The 19,316-nt window shown below is 38.2% G+C and overlaps 1 protein-coding gene across 1 annotated transcript in view; it reads right to left on the reverse strand.

Moving 5' to 3' along the window:
- AP3S2 (adaptor related protein complex 3 subunit sigma 2) overlaps positions 1-19,316 on the reverse strand; it is a 56,851-nt gene that overhangs the window by 28,161 nt on the left and 9,374 nt on the right. The window contains exon 4 of the mRNA NM_001252379.1: positions 5,651-5,722. Within this exon, the coding sequence (NP_001239308.1) occupies positions 5,651-5,722 (72 nt within the window). The remainder of the gene's footprint in view (positions 1-5,650; positions 5,723-19,316) is intronic.

Below are 19,316 nucleotides of genomic sequence, written 5' to 3' on the forward strand. Positions count from 1 at the left end.
TAACAAAACTTCTAAGTTCTTGCTTATAAAGTGATTCTGAAAATGTCAGCTTTTCTTCTAAGAAAATACACGAAAAAAGTGTGGTAGTCATTAGTATTATTTCTAACTATTTCAGGTTCCCTCTAACCCTGGGTGCATTGGAGGAGTGCACTTCTCTAGTCACTTAGGTGTAGGCAGGTAACTTCCCCGGACCAATGAAATTTGAGTACGGTGGGGTGGTGTGTCATTTTAAGAGCCAGGGCACAAGTGCCCAGCTGGAAGTAGAGGTTGAGGAGGCTTTCATCAGCCTAAACACCCAAGTGACTATAGTGAACAGAGACACCACAATGGCCACACAGCATAAGTGAGGAAACCCTGTGGCTATATAAGCTACTGGAATTATGGAGTTATATATTACCTTGTCTACCTAGATTGATACAAACATCAAGCCTGGCAAAGGGTTCTCAACTAGGGATTAAGAAATTCTGGGTTTTGTCTCAGAAATAGGCCAATTCTCTCTTGAATCATCAAGGATAACAGCAAGAACAATAGAATTAATCTCAATCCCAGCCTTTTAGGGGGCCTACAAATCAACAATATATAATTTGTTTTATCTGCAACATATCCCAGTAATATCATTAGTAATAAGCCTTGCCATTGACCACAATCTTGACAAACAGTGGGTTTTATTGAAAAGGAAGGATAACAAACGGAGGCCTCTAAAGGTCAGATTTTACTGTGTTGTGTACACTGTCATCCTAATGCCCTTAACCATTAATAAGGAATGATTAAACAAAGTAAATAGGCTCTGTGCAATTTCAATTGGCAGACAATGAGGCAGTGCAAAGTTCAAGTAAGGAAAGTAAAATGTGTAGTGTAGCAGACAATAAGAGTGGTTTGGAGCAGTCTTAGCTTTTCTTTCTTTCTAAACAAAGTATAGTGACATAGGAAATTTAAGAAATCATCATTGCTAGTCTCTGTCAGTTGTTCTGAAAGGATAAGATATTGGCCTCTGAAAAATATTGTTACAGAATTCTTATCTATCAAGCATCAGTAGAGAAGGGCTCAGGATGTGATGGGACAAAAGGCTGGCCTATGCTCCCCTCCTCTCTCTTAGGCATTTTCAGAAAGAAATAAGTAGCCAAGGATGCTTAGCAGGCCAACTAGCACCTTCTCAAGCACTAAAACTCAAACAGAATGTCTTATTCTTCTACGCCAAAACAGCAACTCCTTCATCACTAAAAACACACAAAATATGTGTCCCTCACTTTTTCTTCCATTCTTGGAGACTAGCAATCAGAATACCTGCTTTATGTCACTAGGGTGTGGAGGACCTGACTGTCATTAAGGTGTGGAGAACCTTAATGGGCTCTGTTATCACAAGCTGTGTTCCCAGAAGGGACATTAAATGAGCACCCTCCTTTATTACGTTTATGATCCTTTCATCTTGGGCTCACCAGTTCTTTCTAATCTTGAGCAATCAGCATTTTTCCATTTCAGCAGCCTATACTTAGCAGAGATTTTTAAATTCCATACTGAGGTTTCTTGGCTTCAGACTCACCCAAAAGCATATGTTCCAAGTCTCCTGAGACAGCATTGCAAACTCAAGACTAGAAAAAGGCTAGATAAATTCCCTTGGCACCACCACTGAATTATAATTCTGATGACCAAATCTTGAAAGCCCAACGAGTGCCAAATCCAGCTTTGCTGATGAAGCACTAGTAGATCAAAATGTTAGGCTACCCACATAGTTTTCTTTGAACAAAACTCAATTCACCATAATTAACATCAACACCCAACTTAGTCATGACATTGAGCTGTGTTTGGGGATTTCTGAAAGCAAAAGGGAACTAACTATCCCAGGCAAGATAAGCTCCAAATGGCACAGTCTGTATTGAAGACTATCCCAAAGACTGTGAAATCAGACTTCATCCAGCCTGCAGCAGTTTAAATCATGAACAACTTTTTGAGTCTAGTTACCTGGGAATCTTTGGGACACTCATGTGACGACTACCCTACCCCACTCAGGTACCATGCTGGATTTAGTAAGGACGACAGGGCAAACCACGGTCTAACCAAGTAGGGAAAACATACCAACTTATATAGACTAAGGTACACATAGCCAGAAATAGCACTATAAATGGTCCACAGAGATCATGATAGGCTAGTGTAAGGAAGACAAGCTTTAGGGGGTAGGATTCGAGCTGAGCCTGAAAGACAGGCTGGATTCAGTTATAAAAAGATGTAAAAAAGCAATTCAGGCAGAGATTCTGAGCAGGAATTACAACATGACTAAGACTAGTCCAGTCTGGCTGCAGCAAGAGGTATGTGGCAAGAAGTAATGGTAAGCAAGGCTAAGATAAAATAGGGACAATTGTCGACACCCTTGAATGTCTGGCCAGCAGATCAAGGCTTGATAACAGGGACCAAAACTGGTCTGTGTTCAAGGGAACAGATAGTCCAACAGGTGCTTTAGGGAAAAAAATATAATTATGACATGCAGGGTCAACAAGACCCTATAAAAACCTATAATGGAAATAAGGTTTGAAAGCCTGACAGACACAACTGAAACCATAACGAAAGACAGTGCTTGACCCATAGTTGGAACCAGTAACAAAAATATAATGGACATTACTGGGGTAAGAGAGGAAATTTAAATATGAGCTATGTATTGAGTAACAACATTTATTAGTTATGTTAAGTATGTTAAATATGTTAAGCATATTATGGTTAATTTATTACATTAATTACAGAATTATGTACAATATATTATATAAGACAATGTCCTTGCTCTCAGATGTCTGCTGAAGTATTTAGGGATGAGAGGTCATGATGTCCGCCACTAACTCAGATGGGTAGAGAAGAAAAGCATATATGTATGTAGAAAGATATAAAAGCAAGTATGCCAAATGTGAATAACTGGTGAATGTAAGAATGGATATAAGGAGTCTATGGAGAGAAGCAACAGATTTTAGCAACTGATTGGCTATTGGTGGTAAAGAGGGGCAAGGTTTTGAGGTTTTGAGTACATTTGCCAGAGTATGATAGCAGCACCACTGGAAAAGGAAGGCTGGAGGAGGAAATGGTTTTTAGGAGACACATGCTGAGTCTGGCTTTGTCTAAAAAGTAGCAGGGAGAAATAAAATGCTGGAATGAAAGGAGGAAGAAATGCCATCTGGCAGTGGGAAATTCAAAGATGGAACTCAGGCCATACCGGACTAGAAATTATAAGTTTGGGACTTACCCAGGCAGATAATAATTTAAGTCAAAGAAAAGGATGAGATCTAGGCTGAAAACAGGACAGCAAGAACGAGGTAAGAGATGACTGACAACGTAAGTTAGTGAGAGAGGTGGAAAGAGAGTAAGAGAACAGCCAGGAGGCTTCTATGTAACAGAAGCAAAAAGTGGAGAAAGGACTAAGAAGGCAGTGCTCCACGGAAGGATCAGTAACATTGAGTGCTACAGAAATCTTCCAGGTGATACCGGCAAATAGGATTAGGAAATCATCAGTGCCTTTTGGGTCAGAGTGAAAACCTGGTAACAGGGCTCTGGAAAGGGAACAGATGAGGCAGAAATGCAAGACTGAGTGCAAATCACTCACGCATTCAAGACGTTCACCTTAAATGCAAGGGTGGAGATAAGACACCAGTTACTCTTTTAGTAGCAGCAGGACAGGGAGCTGGGTTCTGTGACGGAGTGCAGCCACAGCAGAAGGAACAGGTACAGACATTGTGGTGTATGCCAGGGAGAGACAGGAAAAGGATCTGGTTCTACATGTGGAATGAAAGAAACACTTTCCTCTAAGCCAGGAAGAAAGGAAGAGCGAGGAGGTAAAGAGACTTAGGATAGAGAGGTTTCTTCAAGGTGACATTCCTATTGTCCTCTGACAGGTCCTTTACCTACCTATCAGTAGAAGATACACCTGAATTAGCAACCACTCTACGTGAGGGCACATCACCTGCTGGAAGACACCTTCAGAGACTATAAAGGTGAGCAGGGTGAGGCCCTGGCTCCTTGTGCCATCACTTTCCAAAAATCTCAGGAAATATGGACGATAATTTCTTGACGTTAGGAACTAAAAATAGGAATCTGCAGCCTTAGCAAACTACTTTATGGAGCTTATTTGAAGATAAGACACAGAAGAAAGAAAAAAAATTTGATGGCTTTTTATTTCCTTTTAAAGCCACGCCCACTAGCAGAGATGGACTCTGGGTTTGAACTATGGCTTTCCTTAAGAGAAATTATAATATAGCACCTTGAACAACTAACAAGCTTAAAGCAACTCTACATGCTTGCAAAGAGGGCCAAAAAGGTCTCTGAAGTTTCTAAGATTCTTTCCTTTGAAAAGGGAAAGGGACCACCTCAAAAGCACCAGTGAGCTCTGGATGCCTTGAGCCTGTCAAGGAGTCCCAAGGCAAGGATCTCCAGTAAAAATGAGCTTCTGTGATTCTCTTGTACCAGGTTGTTCACAGACCCTCAGAGCCAAGCTAGGTGTTGAGAGAGAAAACTTCATTCCTTTCAACATCCAACCATAAGAATACACTCCCTGCATTCGCCAGAGTGTCATCTGAGAAACAGGAGAGCTGATGGAGACTCAAAATGACAAGAAAGTCCTCTAGATGGCAATGGCAATGGCAGATTTATGAACAACTACCTCGCTGGGATGAAAAGAGTAATGAAGGATCATGGCTCAGCAAGAAGCCATTGTCTCTTAAAAAAATCATTCACTCTCTCCACGGGCCACAGAGCATTGTGATGACAATCAACTGAAGAAAACCAGGACCAAGCACATCTAAGGTGAACAGCACAGGATACACCATAAGCTCAGCTCCATAAAATACACATGGCAGTTCCTGGCCCCTCGCTGGCTATCTCCCAACTTTAACTTGACACATGAGGACACAAGCCATGTCAAAGTTATGTCAGCAGCAGATCTGAGAACATGTACTTTGCACCACTTCAATTCTGCCTGATAGTCTGCTTCCCTACAGAATATCACCAACCTCAAACTACGTTATAAATGTCTGAGTCACTCTATATTACTCTTTGGGAAAGTTATAAACTTTACTGGCAAGATGAAAGACCGTGTGTCATGATTCTTCCGAAGTTTCACTGTCACTAGATTATGCCAAGGAAACTCATTTTACTATCAACATGAAACAATTTCTCTCACCTTTGTTGTGGCAGCCAGTCATTACAGTGACATTACTGCCTTCTACCAAAAAATCTGTCTGTAAAAAAAATGAACTGTGACATAGGCCCAGTAATCTCATGTGTGTGTTAAAAGTGGTAACTGATCTTGGCAAAACACTCCCAAAACTATTAATAAATTCTTAAATGAAACATGTCTGGGACTATACTTAGAGTAAAAAGCCAAAAGAAAGAACATAAAAGTGTAGAGGTAGATAGAGATATACTAGGCTTTTAGTTTTCTTTTCTTTCTTTTTTTTTTTTTTTAAGATTTTAGTTATTTGTTCATGAGAGACACAGAGAGAGAGGCAGAGACATAGGCAGAGGGAAAAGCAGGCTCCTTAAGGGGAGCCTGATGTGGTACTCGATCCCAGGACCGTGGGATCATGACCTGAGCCAAAGGCAGACGCTCGACCACTGAGCCACCCAGGCATCCTAGGCTTTTAATTTTCTAATAACGCTGGTTAGAAAGAGAAGGTACCTTATCCATATGGAAGATCAAATCCAATTCACAAACATTTTCAAAACACTTATCCAAGGTCTCCACAAAAACCTAGGAAACAAGGAAAAATAGATCAAGAAATAGGAACATATTCACATCTTTATAAATGTCACATTTAAAAGTAAAGGGCGGCAGTCATGATACTATTTACCTTAGGATAAATCTCAAAACAAACCAAAAAACTACCAATTTTAGGCAATCATCTTACCTATCCCAATTTAGAGGGCACAGTCTAAGACAGGACAGTCTTGTTTTTGGTAGAGCAATACAACTGGTATTAAACACACGGGGTTTTCTTCCCCTCTCTATAAGGTGCTAATTTACATAGGAAAATAACAAATTGAAATATCAACTATTTGCAGTACTATGTCCTTTCCACAAGCCTCCATATATACCCATACAAAAAATTTTTATTATGGTATTGTCATAGTTTTGTCCTAATTTCAATTAACTCAAAATACCTTTCCACGAATCAATTAACATACAACTTTTTTTTAACTTAATATAACATTTAAACAGAAAAGTGTATAAATGATAAGGGTGCAGCTTAATGAATGTTCAGAATGAACATACCACATAACCAACCACCATCCAGATATTGCAATGGAATATTAACAGTTCCTAGATGATCTCCTCATGTCCCTTCAGACAAAACACCCTCTCCAAAGGTAGCCACCATCCTGATTCCAATCATCACAGCTTAGTTCTGCCTGTGAACTTACATAGGTGATTTCATACATGTCTGCTTTTTGTCTGACTTTTGTTCAACAGTGCTTGTGAATTCTTCTGTGTTGTCATAAAAGAGCTTGTTCATATTCACTGCTGAACAGTATTTAATAGAAATATTTATGTGTTCTCCTACAGATGGGACATTTGAGTTGTTTTCAGCTTTTGACTGGGTATAAACTAATATAAGTGGAAATCATATTTCTAACCACTTTGGAAAACTATTGGACATTATTTATATTATTTATTTACTTGCTACTCATTGTATTAGCAATTCTACTCCTAAGTACATACCCACCACAAATGTACACATGTATATGCCAAAAAAACATATAATAATTTCATAAACAGCACTATCCATAACTTTTCACATTTTTAGCAGTGGCTGAATATTTTTCTGAAAGGATAACATCCTTGAACAGAGGCTTATTTTCAATCCTGTGCTAGGTGGGCATTTGGTGAGCTCTTACAATCCAGCAACTCCAAGTCCTTCAGTATGGGAAAATTTTATCAAATAATTTAGTTAAGAATTTCCTCCCTTTCCTGTCCCTAATATGTCTTTTGGAGCTGCTTCTACTGAGGTATTTGACCTCTTCAATTTCTTATCCTTTCTTTTCTTTCTTTAAGGAATGAATGAATGAATGAATGAATGAATTTATTTGAGAGAGAGAACAAGAACAAGCAAGAGGAGTGGTTGACAGAGGGAGAGGGAGAAGCAGGCTCCCAGATGAGCAAGAAGCCTGACACAGGTCTCCATCCCAGGACTCTGGGATCATGACCTGAATTGAGTCACCCAGGCATCCCTTCTCATCCTTTCCCTTCCAGTTTTCTCTCAGGTTTTTAATTTTTCTAAAAAAAATTTTATTTGACACAGAGAGAGAGTGCACGCACACGTGTGTACAAGCAGAGAGAGTGCATGCACGCGTGTGTACAAGCAGAAGCAGAGGGAGACGCAAGCTTCCTGCTGAGCAGGGAGCCTGATGAGGGAGCTTGATCCCAGGACCCCAGGATCATGACCCAAGGCAGACTCTTAACTGACTGAGCCACTCAGGTGTCCAGGTCTTTAATTTCTAAAAGAACATTTTGTTCCATTTTTCTTTTTTATTTAGCAGTCCGTTTTTTATTTCCCTGTGGCTTAAAGACAGGTTTGTTTGTTTTATTGTTTTCCTTTCTTTTATGGTCTCTATCTCCTCTACATTGCTCTTTATGGTTTGATCATTTAAGCTCCATCTGCAATGTTAGAGGCTTTTATCAGATTACTGATCATCCTTGTTTTTTTAATCAGAAGAATCAAAGGCTGATTGGAAGCTCCACAACTCTAGCTATTTGCTGGGGATCCTCCCCTTCATCCCCTTAAGCCTTTTTAAAATTCCTTCCCCTTAGATTGCTCAGATTTCCCAAAGAAATTTTACGATTTCCAGCCTGAAGACTAAAAGACTAGCTACCCAAAATTTGGGTGCTAAGTGGTGGCAAAGGGCTAGGAAGTCAGTATACAACATTTACAAGGTACATGTTCATTTGATCCCCATGACATGCACCATCAATCATGTCTGGTGTCCCCCAAACCGGAGAACCAGAACTAGGGAAAGGATTTAGGGATCTAACTGGTTCTCAGGCATCTTTCCCTGCCCACTCCACACCACACCCAGTGGCTGTGGTGCCAGCTCAGTGCCTTGTGAGGCTTCCATGCAGTGTAGCAGTTTGGCTGTCAGCCTTCTCTACGCTGGCCCAGGATGTGGCTTCCTTGGACTTACCAAGTCAATTACCAAGCATCCATATTCTTTCCTCCTTCCAAAAAGTTACTTGCTATTGTTTCCTCTCCTGTTCTATCCTTGTGTATATATATACATGGCCTCTAGTTTTAAAAGAAAAAAATGAACTTAGAAATCTGGAAGTTCCCAATAGGACTTAAAAGAATGACTAGTGTTACTAGGTATCAAAATTCACTGCATAGCTTTGCTCATTAAAATAGTAAAATACTAACATAGGAATAAAAGTATGGGACAGTATATAAAATACTGATATTTATAGATGTGTATGAGAAAATACATTCCCTTCCCCGAAGATGTAGCAAATCATTTTAATTACTGTCAAACGCATAATCCAGTTTTGGAAATTTGTTAAAGGGTTAAAATTCATACAAAACCTACTATAAATTAAGACAAAGGTAAATTAAAGTGCATTGTATCTATGTCTTAAAGCAAAACCTTCCATAAAAAGCAAAAGTGGGCTTTTGCCTTAAAGCTTAATAATGCTGGCTCTAGAAGTCTATGCAATTATGAACAAAAATGAATTCTCTGAAATTATTGGGTCAATAGACCAAATTCAAATCATGATAAAATCTACCATCGGCTTGAATTCTGTACTTCAAGAATTTCAGACAAGTTATGCTGAAAAGCCACTGTTGAGAAATCCAGTGAAGCACAGGGACACATCATGGGCATATCATGGGTTTTGAAGCCTAAGAAAATTAAAAAGTTGACTTTGTGTGTAATATTTTCAGAGGTACTCTAGGAAGACCAAAAGCATGAAAGCCACAGCAGTCTCTGAAAGAGTCACTGTAGCCTGCAGTTGCCCGGCTGCTTCCACGCCCAGCTGCTTCCAAGCCCAGAGCTCCCATACCTGTTGCCACATTCATGTAGCCTCCAGTGGCTGCCACCACTAAATCCTCTTCCTCTCCCTTTACTGCGCATTGCCTTTCCTCTTCCCTGCCCTACCAGGTTTGGGGACACACTTCATCATACATGGGGCCTCTCATGCCAAGAAAATACAATTTTTGACAAAGTGATTTGACAAAATTTTTAATTGGTGGGGAAAAGATGCAATAGTTGACCGTACTGGGACAAATGGCTATTCTTCAGGGGAAAAATTAAAGGTAGCTACCTGTCCCAATACAGACATAGAACACCTTACAGATACTACTGAGCTAAATGTTAAAAACAAACTAGAAAAGCAATGGAAGATCTCCTTTGTGCCCCTCAGGTCTTGCAAAGGGAGCAGATTTAGTCAGTCCATGGGAAGCTTCTGGGTGGCTGGTATTGTTAAAATAGCACTGCCACAGCAACCAGGACTCTGGAGTAAGATGCCTGGAACATCACATAGGTGAGGAAAAGGAGACTGTATTTCTTAACAGCACTGTGCCAAGGGCCTGCTTTTATTAAAGAGGGTTAATGAAATTAAGATTGGTGTATTAGTTATCTTGGGCTGCCATAACAAAACACCACAGGCTATGTGGCTTAAACAACAGAAATTTATTTTCTCAGTGTCGAAGGCTAACAATCCCAGATCAAGGTCTGGCAGAACTGGTTCCTTGATGAGGGATTTCCTCCAGGCTCACAGACAGCCACCTTCTCACTGTCTTTGAAGGGACTTTCTATGGTTTGTGCACATGGAAAGAGAGAAATCTCTAGTGTCTGTTCCATTTCTTTTTTTTTTTTTTAATTAATTTATTTATTTACGATAGTCACACAGAGAGAGAGACAGGCAGAGGGAGAAGCAGGCTCCATGCACCGGGAGCCCGACATGGGATTCGATCCCGGGTCTCCAGGATCGCGCCCTGGGCCAAAGGCAGGCGCTAAACCGCTGCGCCACCCAGGGATCCCTCTTCCACTTCTTATAAGAACACAAATTGTATCGGATCAGAGCCCCACCCCTATGATGTCATTTAACCATAATAACGTCCTTGAAAGCACTCATTTCTAAATATAGTCACACTGGGGGTTAGGGCCTCAACATATAAATTTGAGGAGACCCAATTTAATCCCTAAAAACTGGGTTCTCAAATAGGCCAGTAATACAGAATGAGATGGGATAGCTTCAGAAAAGATATTCCCAGATAAAGATAAAAAAAGAGCAGTCAGATGTATCTGTTTCTTTTAGAGCTTCAAGATACCATCATTCAAGATCATGATCAAGATCAAAAGAACATAAAATTCAGATAATGTAGGAAGAAAATGCAGGAGCCAGAGCAGAAGCAAAGAATATGCTAATGTATGAACAAACTGAAGATGCTACAGACTCAGATAGCAAAATAATAAGACATGAATCTAAAAATAAATCCTATAAGAAATACAAACTTGAGGAACATAATGACAAAGAACACTTTTCTTATAAAGGAAAGGAGAGGCTAAATTCATCTGAAAATGGTGTGGACAAAAAAAAAAAGAAAAGAAAAGAAAATGGTGTGGACAGACACAAACACAAAGAAAGTAAGTCATCAAGAGGCAGAAGTCACTCAAGACCTACTGTCTCATTAAAGGCATCATCACAATAGAAGCAGGGAGTGGAAATGATCAAGAAGTCATAATCTAGAAGCAGAAAAACGAAGGAACAATGATCCAGAAGCAGGGGAAGCACTGTGGATCAGATCTAATTCCTGCTCAGCACCAACAGGCATAGGGGTAGAAGCAGGAGCAGCACAGGAAGAGATGACAGGTAGAAAGAAGACAATAGAAAAGGAGAAGTTTTTTTTTTTTTTTTAAGATTTATTTATTTATTTATGATAGACAGAGAGAGAGAGAGAGAGAGGCAGAGACACAGGCAGAGGGAGAAGCAGGCTCCATGCCAGGAGCCTGACGCGGGACTCGATCCCGGGACTCCAGGACCGCCCTGGGTCAAAGGCAGGCGCTAAACCGCTGAGCTACCCAGGGATCCCTAGAATTCACAAAACTTTAAGCCAAACTCCTAGTCTAGCCTTCTTCAGAGACAGAAATAGCTATGGTTGCACAAAAAGCTTTAGCTAGGGGCCTGGAAAGGGCAGAGGCTGAAAATGACAAGACTGGCAAGAGGCAGTTGTTGAAAAACAAAAACAAGAAACAGCCACAGCGACAGGAGGCTGTTCTCAATGCTCTGGCCTTGTGGGTGGTACAGCAAGCTCCCCTTGTCCACGGGGGAGCACCTTGGGACCCCTGTGGGTGCTGAAACCACAAGCAATACCCAACCCTGTACAGACTATGGCCTATATGCATACATTTGTGATGGTTTAGTTTATGAGGCCCACTAAGAAATGAACAATAGAACAATTATAATAATATATTGTAACAAAAGTTACATAAATCTGGTCTCTTCCTTGCTCTCTCAAGATTTTACTGTTCTATACTCACTCTTCCTGTGATGACAAGAGATAAAAACATGCCTGCATGGTGAGATGAAGTGAGGTGAGTGATATAAGTGCTGTGACATAGTATCAGGCTACTACTGACCCTCTGATAAGTCAGAAGGACAAGCTTCTGGACCTTGGTTGACCCATGTGACTAAAGCCAGGAAAAGCAAAGCTGTGCATAGTGGGGGACTACTATGACTCCTCAAACAGCTATGGCTCAAATGTTAGCCCAAACTAACACTTTGGCAGAGATCAGAATAATCTTATCTAGTTATTACAACCTAGTAGTTGTGAATCCAGTGAAACCAGCTGAACAGGAGGAAAAAGCAGACGCTTCAGCATGGCAAGAAAGAAGGGGACAAATCCCAGCCTCCTTAAAATATAGAATATACTGAATTTTGAAAACAACCAAAATATCAAATTTAGAAAACTAAGTGGTATTGCAAGTGAAGATGAAGATGGATATAGCTCAGCTGATGTAGAAAGTTCCAAAACTAAGCAACAGGAAGAAGTATGGTTGACTTTAGAACATGGAGATTAGAAGCGCTGACCCTCCCACACTTCCCACACAGTCAAAAATCCATCTATAACTTGATTCCCCCCAAATTTAACTACTGATAGCCTACTACTAGTAGCTGGAAGTCTTACCAATAACAAAGACAATCAACCAACATATATTGTGTATGTTATATGTATTATACACTGCATTGTTACACTAAAGTAAGCTAAAAAAATGTTATTAAGATCATAAGGAAAATATACTTACAGTAGTGCACTATAATATTTTTTTAATAAGAAAATCCATGTATAAGTGGGTCTAGCACAGTTCAAGGGTCAACTGTATTTGGAAATCTAGCTATCAGTATGAAATGGCAAGATCGTAAACCTACACATAATGCAAGGAATGGATTCAGCTTGAAAAAAAAAATCACACTTTTAAAGTCTGGACTTTACAGACTTCTTGTTCTGATGTCAGGTCCTTGTACACCAGATGGCTGGCATTCTAGCTTGCATGGGTATCATACTGACTTTAATTTATTGAAAAATAGGATTCTCACTACAAAAATAAAAAAGGTAATTGTGTGATGCAATAAGAAGTGTTAGCTAATGATACAGTGCTAACCATTTTGCAACATGTAAGTGCACTGAACCAACAGACTATATATTTTAAACTCACACAATACTATATACATGTAATACTATACATCAATTATACTCAATAAAGCTGGGGGGGAATATAACTTTATAAAAATCTAATCAGTGACACTGGTGTTAGTGTTACAATCAGGCTAAATCTCCTTCCATTAAACTTTATGGGACAATTTTTTTACATTTTATTTTATTTTATTTATTCATGAGAGGCACAGAGAGAGAGGCAGAAGGAAAAGCAGGCTCCTTGCCCGGAGCCTGATGTGGGACTCAATCCAGGACCCCGGGATCGCAACTTGAGCCAAAGGCAGATGCTCAACCACTGAGCCATCCAAGCATCCCTACAGGACAAATTTTTTAGTTTATGAATTCTACTTTTAAAATTTATAAAAGCTGCAGGTGGGATGAAGTTTCATACATGGATTATCTGTGCCATCTTGTGTACTTTTGTATTGAACCTTTTGCAGTTATTTTTGTCTCTTGAAACATGAAACAAATGTTATGCAGATGTTCTATAAGCAATCTGGCCATTTGCTACATAATCTAGTGCAAATAAACTGGGTGGTGATAGTGATAAAAATGGTTTTCTCAGGAGAACAAATACTGTTAAAATGGCCAGACCACCCTAAGCAATTCACACATTTAATTTAATCTCCATCAGAACACCAACAGCATATTTCATGGAACTAGAACACAAACAATTGTAAAATTTGTATAGAACCACAAAAGACTCCACATAGCCAAAGCATTCCTGAAAAAGAACAAAACAGGAAGTATCACAATCCCAGATTTCAAGATACAGTACAAAGCTATAGTAATTAAAACAGTATGGTACTGGCACAAAAACAGACACATAGATCAATGGAACAGACTAGATAGCCCAGAAATAAACCCACCCACGATTATATGGTCAATTATTCTGACAAAGGAGGCAAGAATATATACAATGGAGGGCAGCCCAGGTGGCTCAGCCGTTTAACGCCGCCTTCAGCCCAGGGCATGATCCTGGAGACCTGGAATTGAGTCCCGTATCGGGCTCCCTGCATGGAGCTTGCTTCTCCCTCTGCCTGTGTCTCTGCCTCTCTCTCTCTCTCTGTGTCTCTCCTCTGTGTCTCTCATGCATAAATAAAATCTTAAAAAAAAAAAAAGAAAACTATTATTTTAAAAAGAAAAAGAATATACAATGGAAGAAAGTCTCTTTAACAAATACTATTGGGAAAACTGGACAGCTCCATGCAAAAGAATGAAACTGGGACCACTTATATCATACACAAAAATAAACTCAAAATGGATTAAAGATCTAAATTTGAGACTAGAAACCATAAAAATCCTAGAAACAGTAATCTCTCTGACACTGACCATAGCAACATTTTTCTAGAAAGGTCCCCTAAGGCAAGGGAAACAAAAGGAAAAAAACTACGGGGACTACATCACAATAAAAAGCTTCTGCACAGCAACAGAAACAGTCAACAAAGTAAAAAGACAACCTAGAAAATGGGAGAAGTTATTTGCGAATGACATATCCAATAAGGAGTAACCAAAATACAAAAAGAACTTATACAACAGCAAAAAAAATTAATAAAAATTAATAATAATCCAATTTAAAAATGGGCAGAAAACACGAATAGACATTTCTCCAAAGAAGATATACAGATGGCCAACAGGCACAGGAAAAGATGCTCAACATCACTCATCCTCAGGGAAATGCAGAAGGAGGTATCACCTACACCAGTCAGAACGGCTAGAGTCAAAAACAAAAAAACAAGAAGCTTTAGCAAGGATGTGGAGAAAGGGACCCTTGTGCATTGCTGGTGGGAATGCAAACTGGTGCAGTCACTATAGAAAATTGTATGAAGTTTCTCAAAAAATTAAGAACAGAATTACCATATGATCCAAAAATTCCACTACTGGGTATTTATCCAAACAATATGAAAACACTAATTCAAAAAGGTATATGCATTATGTACAACAGCCAAGTATGGAAGCAACCAAGGCATCCAAAGATAGATAAATAAAGATGTGGTGTGCATACACACAGAGTATTACTCAACCATAAAAAGAAAAAAAAAAAAAAAAAAAAAGAAATCTTACCATTTCCAACAACATGGATGGAGCTAGAGAGTATTATGCTAAGTGAAACAAATCAGTCCAAGAAAAACAAATATTGTATGATATCACTCATGAGGAATTTAAGAAACAAATGAACAACAAAAAAAGAAACCAAAAAACTAACTCTTAAATACAGAATAAACTGGTTGGTTACCAGAAGAGAGGTGGAAGGGGGGTTGGGTAAACTGGTGAAGGGGATTAAGAGTATACTTAGAGGGGCACCTGGGTGGCTCAGTGGTTGAGCGCCTGCCTTTGGCTCAGGTCATGATCCTGGGGTCCTGGGATCGAGTCCCGCATCAGGTTCCCCACAGAGAGCCTGCTTCTTCCCCTATGTCTCTGCCTTTCTCTGTGTCTCTCATGAATAAATATAAAGTCTTAAAAAAAAAAAAAAAAAGAGTACACTTAGAGTGACAAACACTGAGTAATGCACAGAACTGCTGAATCACTATATTGTATACCTGAAGCTAATATTACACTGTATGTTAACTACACTGGAAATTTTTTTTAAATGAAAGAAAAGAGCTGAAGAATAAGGAGAACAAATAAGAGTTGTCTTTATATGTCATCAATCAAGTTTACGGAGTCTAAAAATATATATACATATATATATTTGAAGAAATTTTTAAAAATAGTTTTCTCAAAAGAAAAATAAAGGAACTGCAATATTGGAAAACCTTTTTATAGCTTGGAATTATCAGGAAAAATATCAACCGGCATAACTACCTAAAGTTAAAAGACCAATGGCTATGAGAAAATATTTGCAGCAAGTTTAACAGAAAAAGGATTGATATCCGAAAGTTAAGAAAAAATGCAACACTTACAAATGAATAAAACAAATGGCCATGAGAAAAGTGAACAAACGCTATGGTCAGATATTTTCAAATATAAATGACCAATAAACACTGAGAGCCATGAGGTTCATCAATATTCAAGAAAGCTAGGGAAAACAATGAATTTCTCTGTTTTCACCCATAAGATTTGCAAACATTTGGAAATAGTCTTCATATTGAAAGTTGGTGAAGTTATGGGGAAACAGGCCTTTTTCGGGGAAACAATCTGGTAATACCTATCAATTTAAAAAATACACATCCTTTAATCAAAGCAGCAATTCCAATGTTAGGAATCTATCCCAAAGAAACTATCACATGGGCATACAGATACATGTGCAAGGGTAGTAGTACTCAGTGCTGTTTGAAACAGATGCTGGAAAAAAAAAAAAAAAAACATATACTGGGTGCCGCATAAAAGATTATGGCAGACTCATTTATATTATTATAATTCATTTATATAATGTAATATATATATTATAATATATATAATATAATAAACTTTATTATAAAATCATGCACTAATAAAAAGTATATATGAAATGGAAAAAGCTCCAAGACTTATTATTAAGTGATAAAAAGCAAGTTACAGAACTAATATTGTGTGACTATTTTTTATTTTACAAAGTTAATGTGTATAACACGTGTGTGTACATGCATTGAGACTTAATAGGGGCTACCTCTAGAGAGGGGAGTGCTGTATGAGAGAGAAGGGATGAATGCCAAGGGAAGGACTTCTCCATTATACTTAATAAACTATTTGAATTTTTTATAAAAAGAATATATTGATGTAGTATTTGTAGGATTTTTAAAAATATTTTTTCTACTTATATAATTTTAAAAACCCAAAACAATAACCTTGAAATTCCAGGAATAGGCCTAAATCTATATAGAAATTTTAAGTTTAAGCTAGGGGTAGCAAAATGACAGGAAGCTGAATAATTTGGAGAAACTGGATAATGATATGGAAAAGAAGAAAGTTCCATATCTCAACATATATTGAAATAAATCTTGTGTTAAAAAGATTTAAATCTTTGTGCTAAAAAGCTTAATAACATATATACTTTTTAATTGGAAACAATGGTGATAGGAAGATAAACTTATGATTAGCGACTTATGATTAGCGAAGAAGAGGAGATAAGTATAGAGTTTCAATGGAGAGTGAACAGTTTAACAGAGTTAAAGGGAAAGTTGTATAATGATATGAAACATTTGTGAAGTTTTCATTCATTGTGAATGAAAACTTAATATCTTAAAATTTCAGAATAAACTATAAGATATTAGGACTTTATGTGAAAAGAAACAAGACTTTAATAGAGGATCTGAAAGAAGAAATGAATAAATGGAAAGAAATGTTATTTTTAATTCCTTTCTAAGTATAAATCCAACAGAGACTTCTGGGACTACTGCAAATTATTCAAGAATGTATACAGCTGGATAAATGGTTATAAATATCAGAGAATATATTGAAAAAGAACTGCATCTGGGGGAATAACTGATCTTACTAAGTATATGAACCTACATTAACAACAATAAATAAACAGCATGAAACTCATGCAGAAAGAGAAACAATTCTGGAACAAAATGATAAATAAAAACTAAATCTCACTAAGTATAATGTTTATTTAACCAACATTTAGTTGAGTGGTTACTACGTGCTAGACACAGATCATTCTACTCTACTGAGGGGCTGCCTCAGCCAACAAGTTATGTTCTCGTCAGGCTTATGTTCTTGGTGTGGAAAGAACAAGATATGAACAAGATCTTTTCTACTGTCATAAGTGCTCTAAAGGAAACGAGCAGCATGATGGGGTGGGAGTTACTTCAGACAAGCCTTCATGAAAGTCTTAGAGGATCAATGCTTGAGCAAAGTCATGAATAATGAAGCCAGTCATTTGAAGAGCAAAAGAGGAAAAGAACTCAAGCGAGAGCATTCTAATGGACAGAACAAGTGCAAAGGCCCTGAAGCAAAAATGTACTGTGTCTGAGGAACAGAAAGAAGGCAGAAATGGCTAGAATATCCTGAAGGTGTGCATGAATATGATGACTTCAAACAGAGAAAAACAAAGGAGCTAGATCATGACCGCCTTGTAGGCTGACAGGGAGTTTGGATTCTACTCTAAATCTTATAAATTAAGGTTTCTTCAACATGGGAAGTAAAATGGATTATTTACATTTTAATATAGTAGTTTAGAAAAAAGTTTTAAGATAAACTCAAAAATATACAGAGAATTACTTTTCATTGATTATAAGAGAAAACACTATTTTTGTGGTAAGAAAAAAAATGCTACCAATCTAAGGTGTCATTTATTGTAATATATCCTGATGTACGAGTTACTAAAGTGTGGGAAAATAAGTGTGTATCATAGAATAGATGAAATATGAAACTATAAATCAGGATCTAGGCTTTACTGGACAAGCGGTTCAATTATATTATAAAAGGTCTATCTGAAAATAACTGTAAATTTACACATGGAAAAAGTAGGCATGATTAATATGTAAAAATTCAGATATTTGAGGCACCACTCTACCTTTGAGTAGAGACTAAAAAGGACATATTTCAATGTTGGAAGTAGGAAGAAACATGAACTCAAACAGTCCTGGAGTCATTGTACATTAATATAGCTTTCCTGAGTATCTGTCTTGCTACAGGCATTATAATTAGAAATATTCATCTCTTTGACTCAGGAATTCTGTTTTCAGCAGGATGTGAATAGACCTGTCTGCATAAAGACATACAATAGTTTTATTTGTGTTAAAAAGAAAAAGGAAAATGGAAATAATCTAATATCTCTTCTACTTCTCTGCTGCCTGAATCAGCTGATGACACACATTTTTTACCTTCACTGAAATGTGCTTTGACTTACTCTTGAAAACCTTGAGTATGGGGGCCCCTGGGTGACTCAGTCAGTTGAGCGTCTTCCTTCGGCTCAGGTCATGATCTCTAGGTCCTGGGATACAGCCCCGCAATGGGCTCCCTACTCTGTGGGGAGTCTGAATCTCCCTCTGCCCCTGCTCCTATGCTTGTTCATTTCTTTCTTTCTTTCTTTCTCTTTCTTTCTTTCTTTCTTTCTTTCTTTCTTTCTTTCTTTCTTTCTTTCTTTCTTTCTTTCTTTCTTTCTTTCTTTCTTTCTTTCTTTCTTTCTTTCTTTCTTTCTTTCTCTCTCTCTCTCCCCTTCTCAAATAAATAAATAAAATCATAAAAAAAGAAAAGAAAGAAAAGAAAAGAGAAGAGAAGGGAAGGGAGGAAGGGAGGAAGGAAGAAAAGAAAGAAAAAGGAAAGGAAAGAAAGAAAAGAAAAGAAAGAAAAAGAAAAGAAAGAAAGAAAAAACAAACCAGGGGTATGGTCAGGACAAGCTGAGAGACAGTGTGGAGTGGTCCATTCCTCCCGGCCATGTTTCTGCTAGACAGCCAGAGCCTGATGCCTTGCCTATGGCAAGCTATATCTCCAGATGCACTCACACGACTTTGCCCTCAGATGTACCCAGAAGGAGCTTAGGTACACTCTCAGGGATGCTGAAGCCAGACCATGATCCAGATGCACTGTTCAACTTATCTTCTGTTGGGAGCCTTCATCTAAAAGTGGCAAGTTACCCTTACCTTACACAGCTAAATTTTGTGCCTGCCACTCAGATTTTCCAAACTAAGATAAATAACCATTAGGGAATGTACATCACATGGTAAAACCATAAAGAGAAGCAAAGGGATGACCAACACAAAAGTCTGAGGAGGG

This window comes from Canis lupus, chromosome 3, assembly GCF_011100685.1.
Source record: "Canis lupus familiaris isolate Mischka breed German Shepherd chromosome 3, alternate assembly UU_Cfam_GSD_1.0, whole genome shotgun sequence".
NCBI lineage: Eukaryota > Metazoa > Chordata > Mammalia > Carnivora > Canidae > Canis > Canis lupus.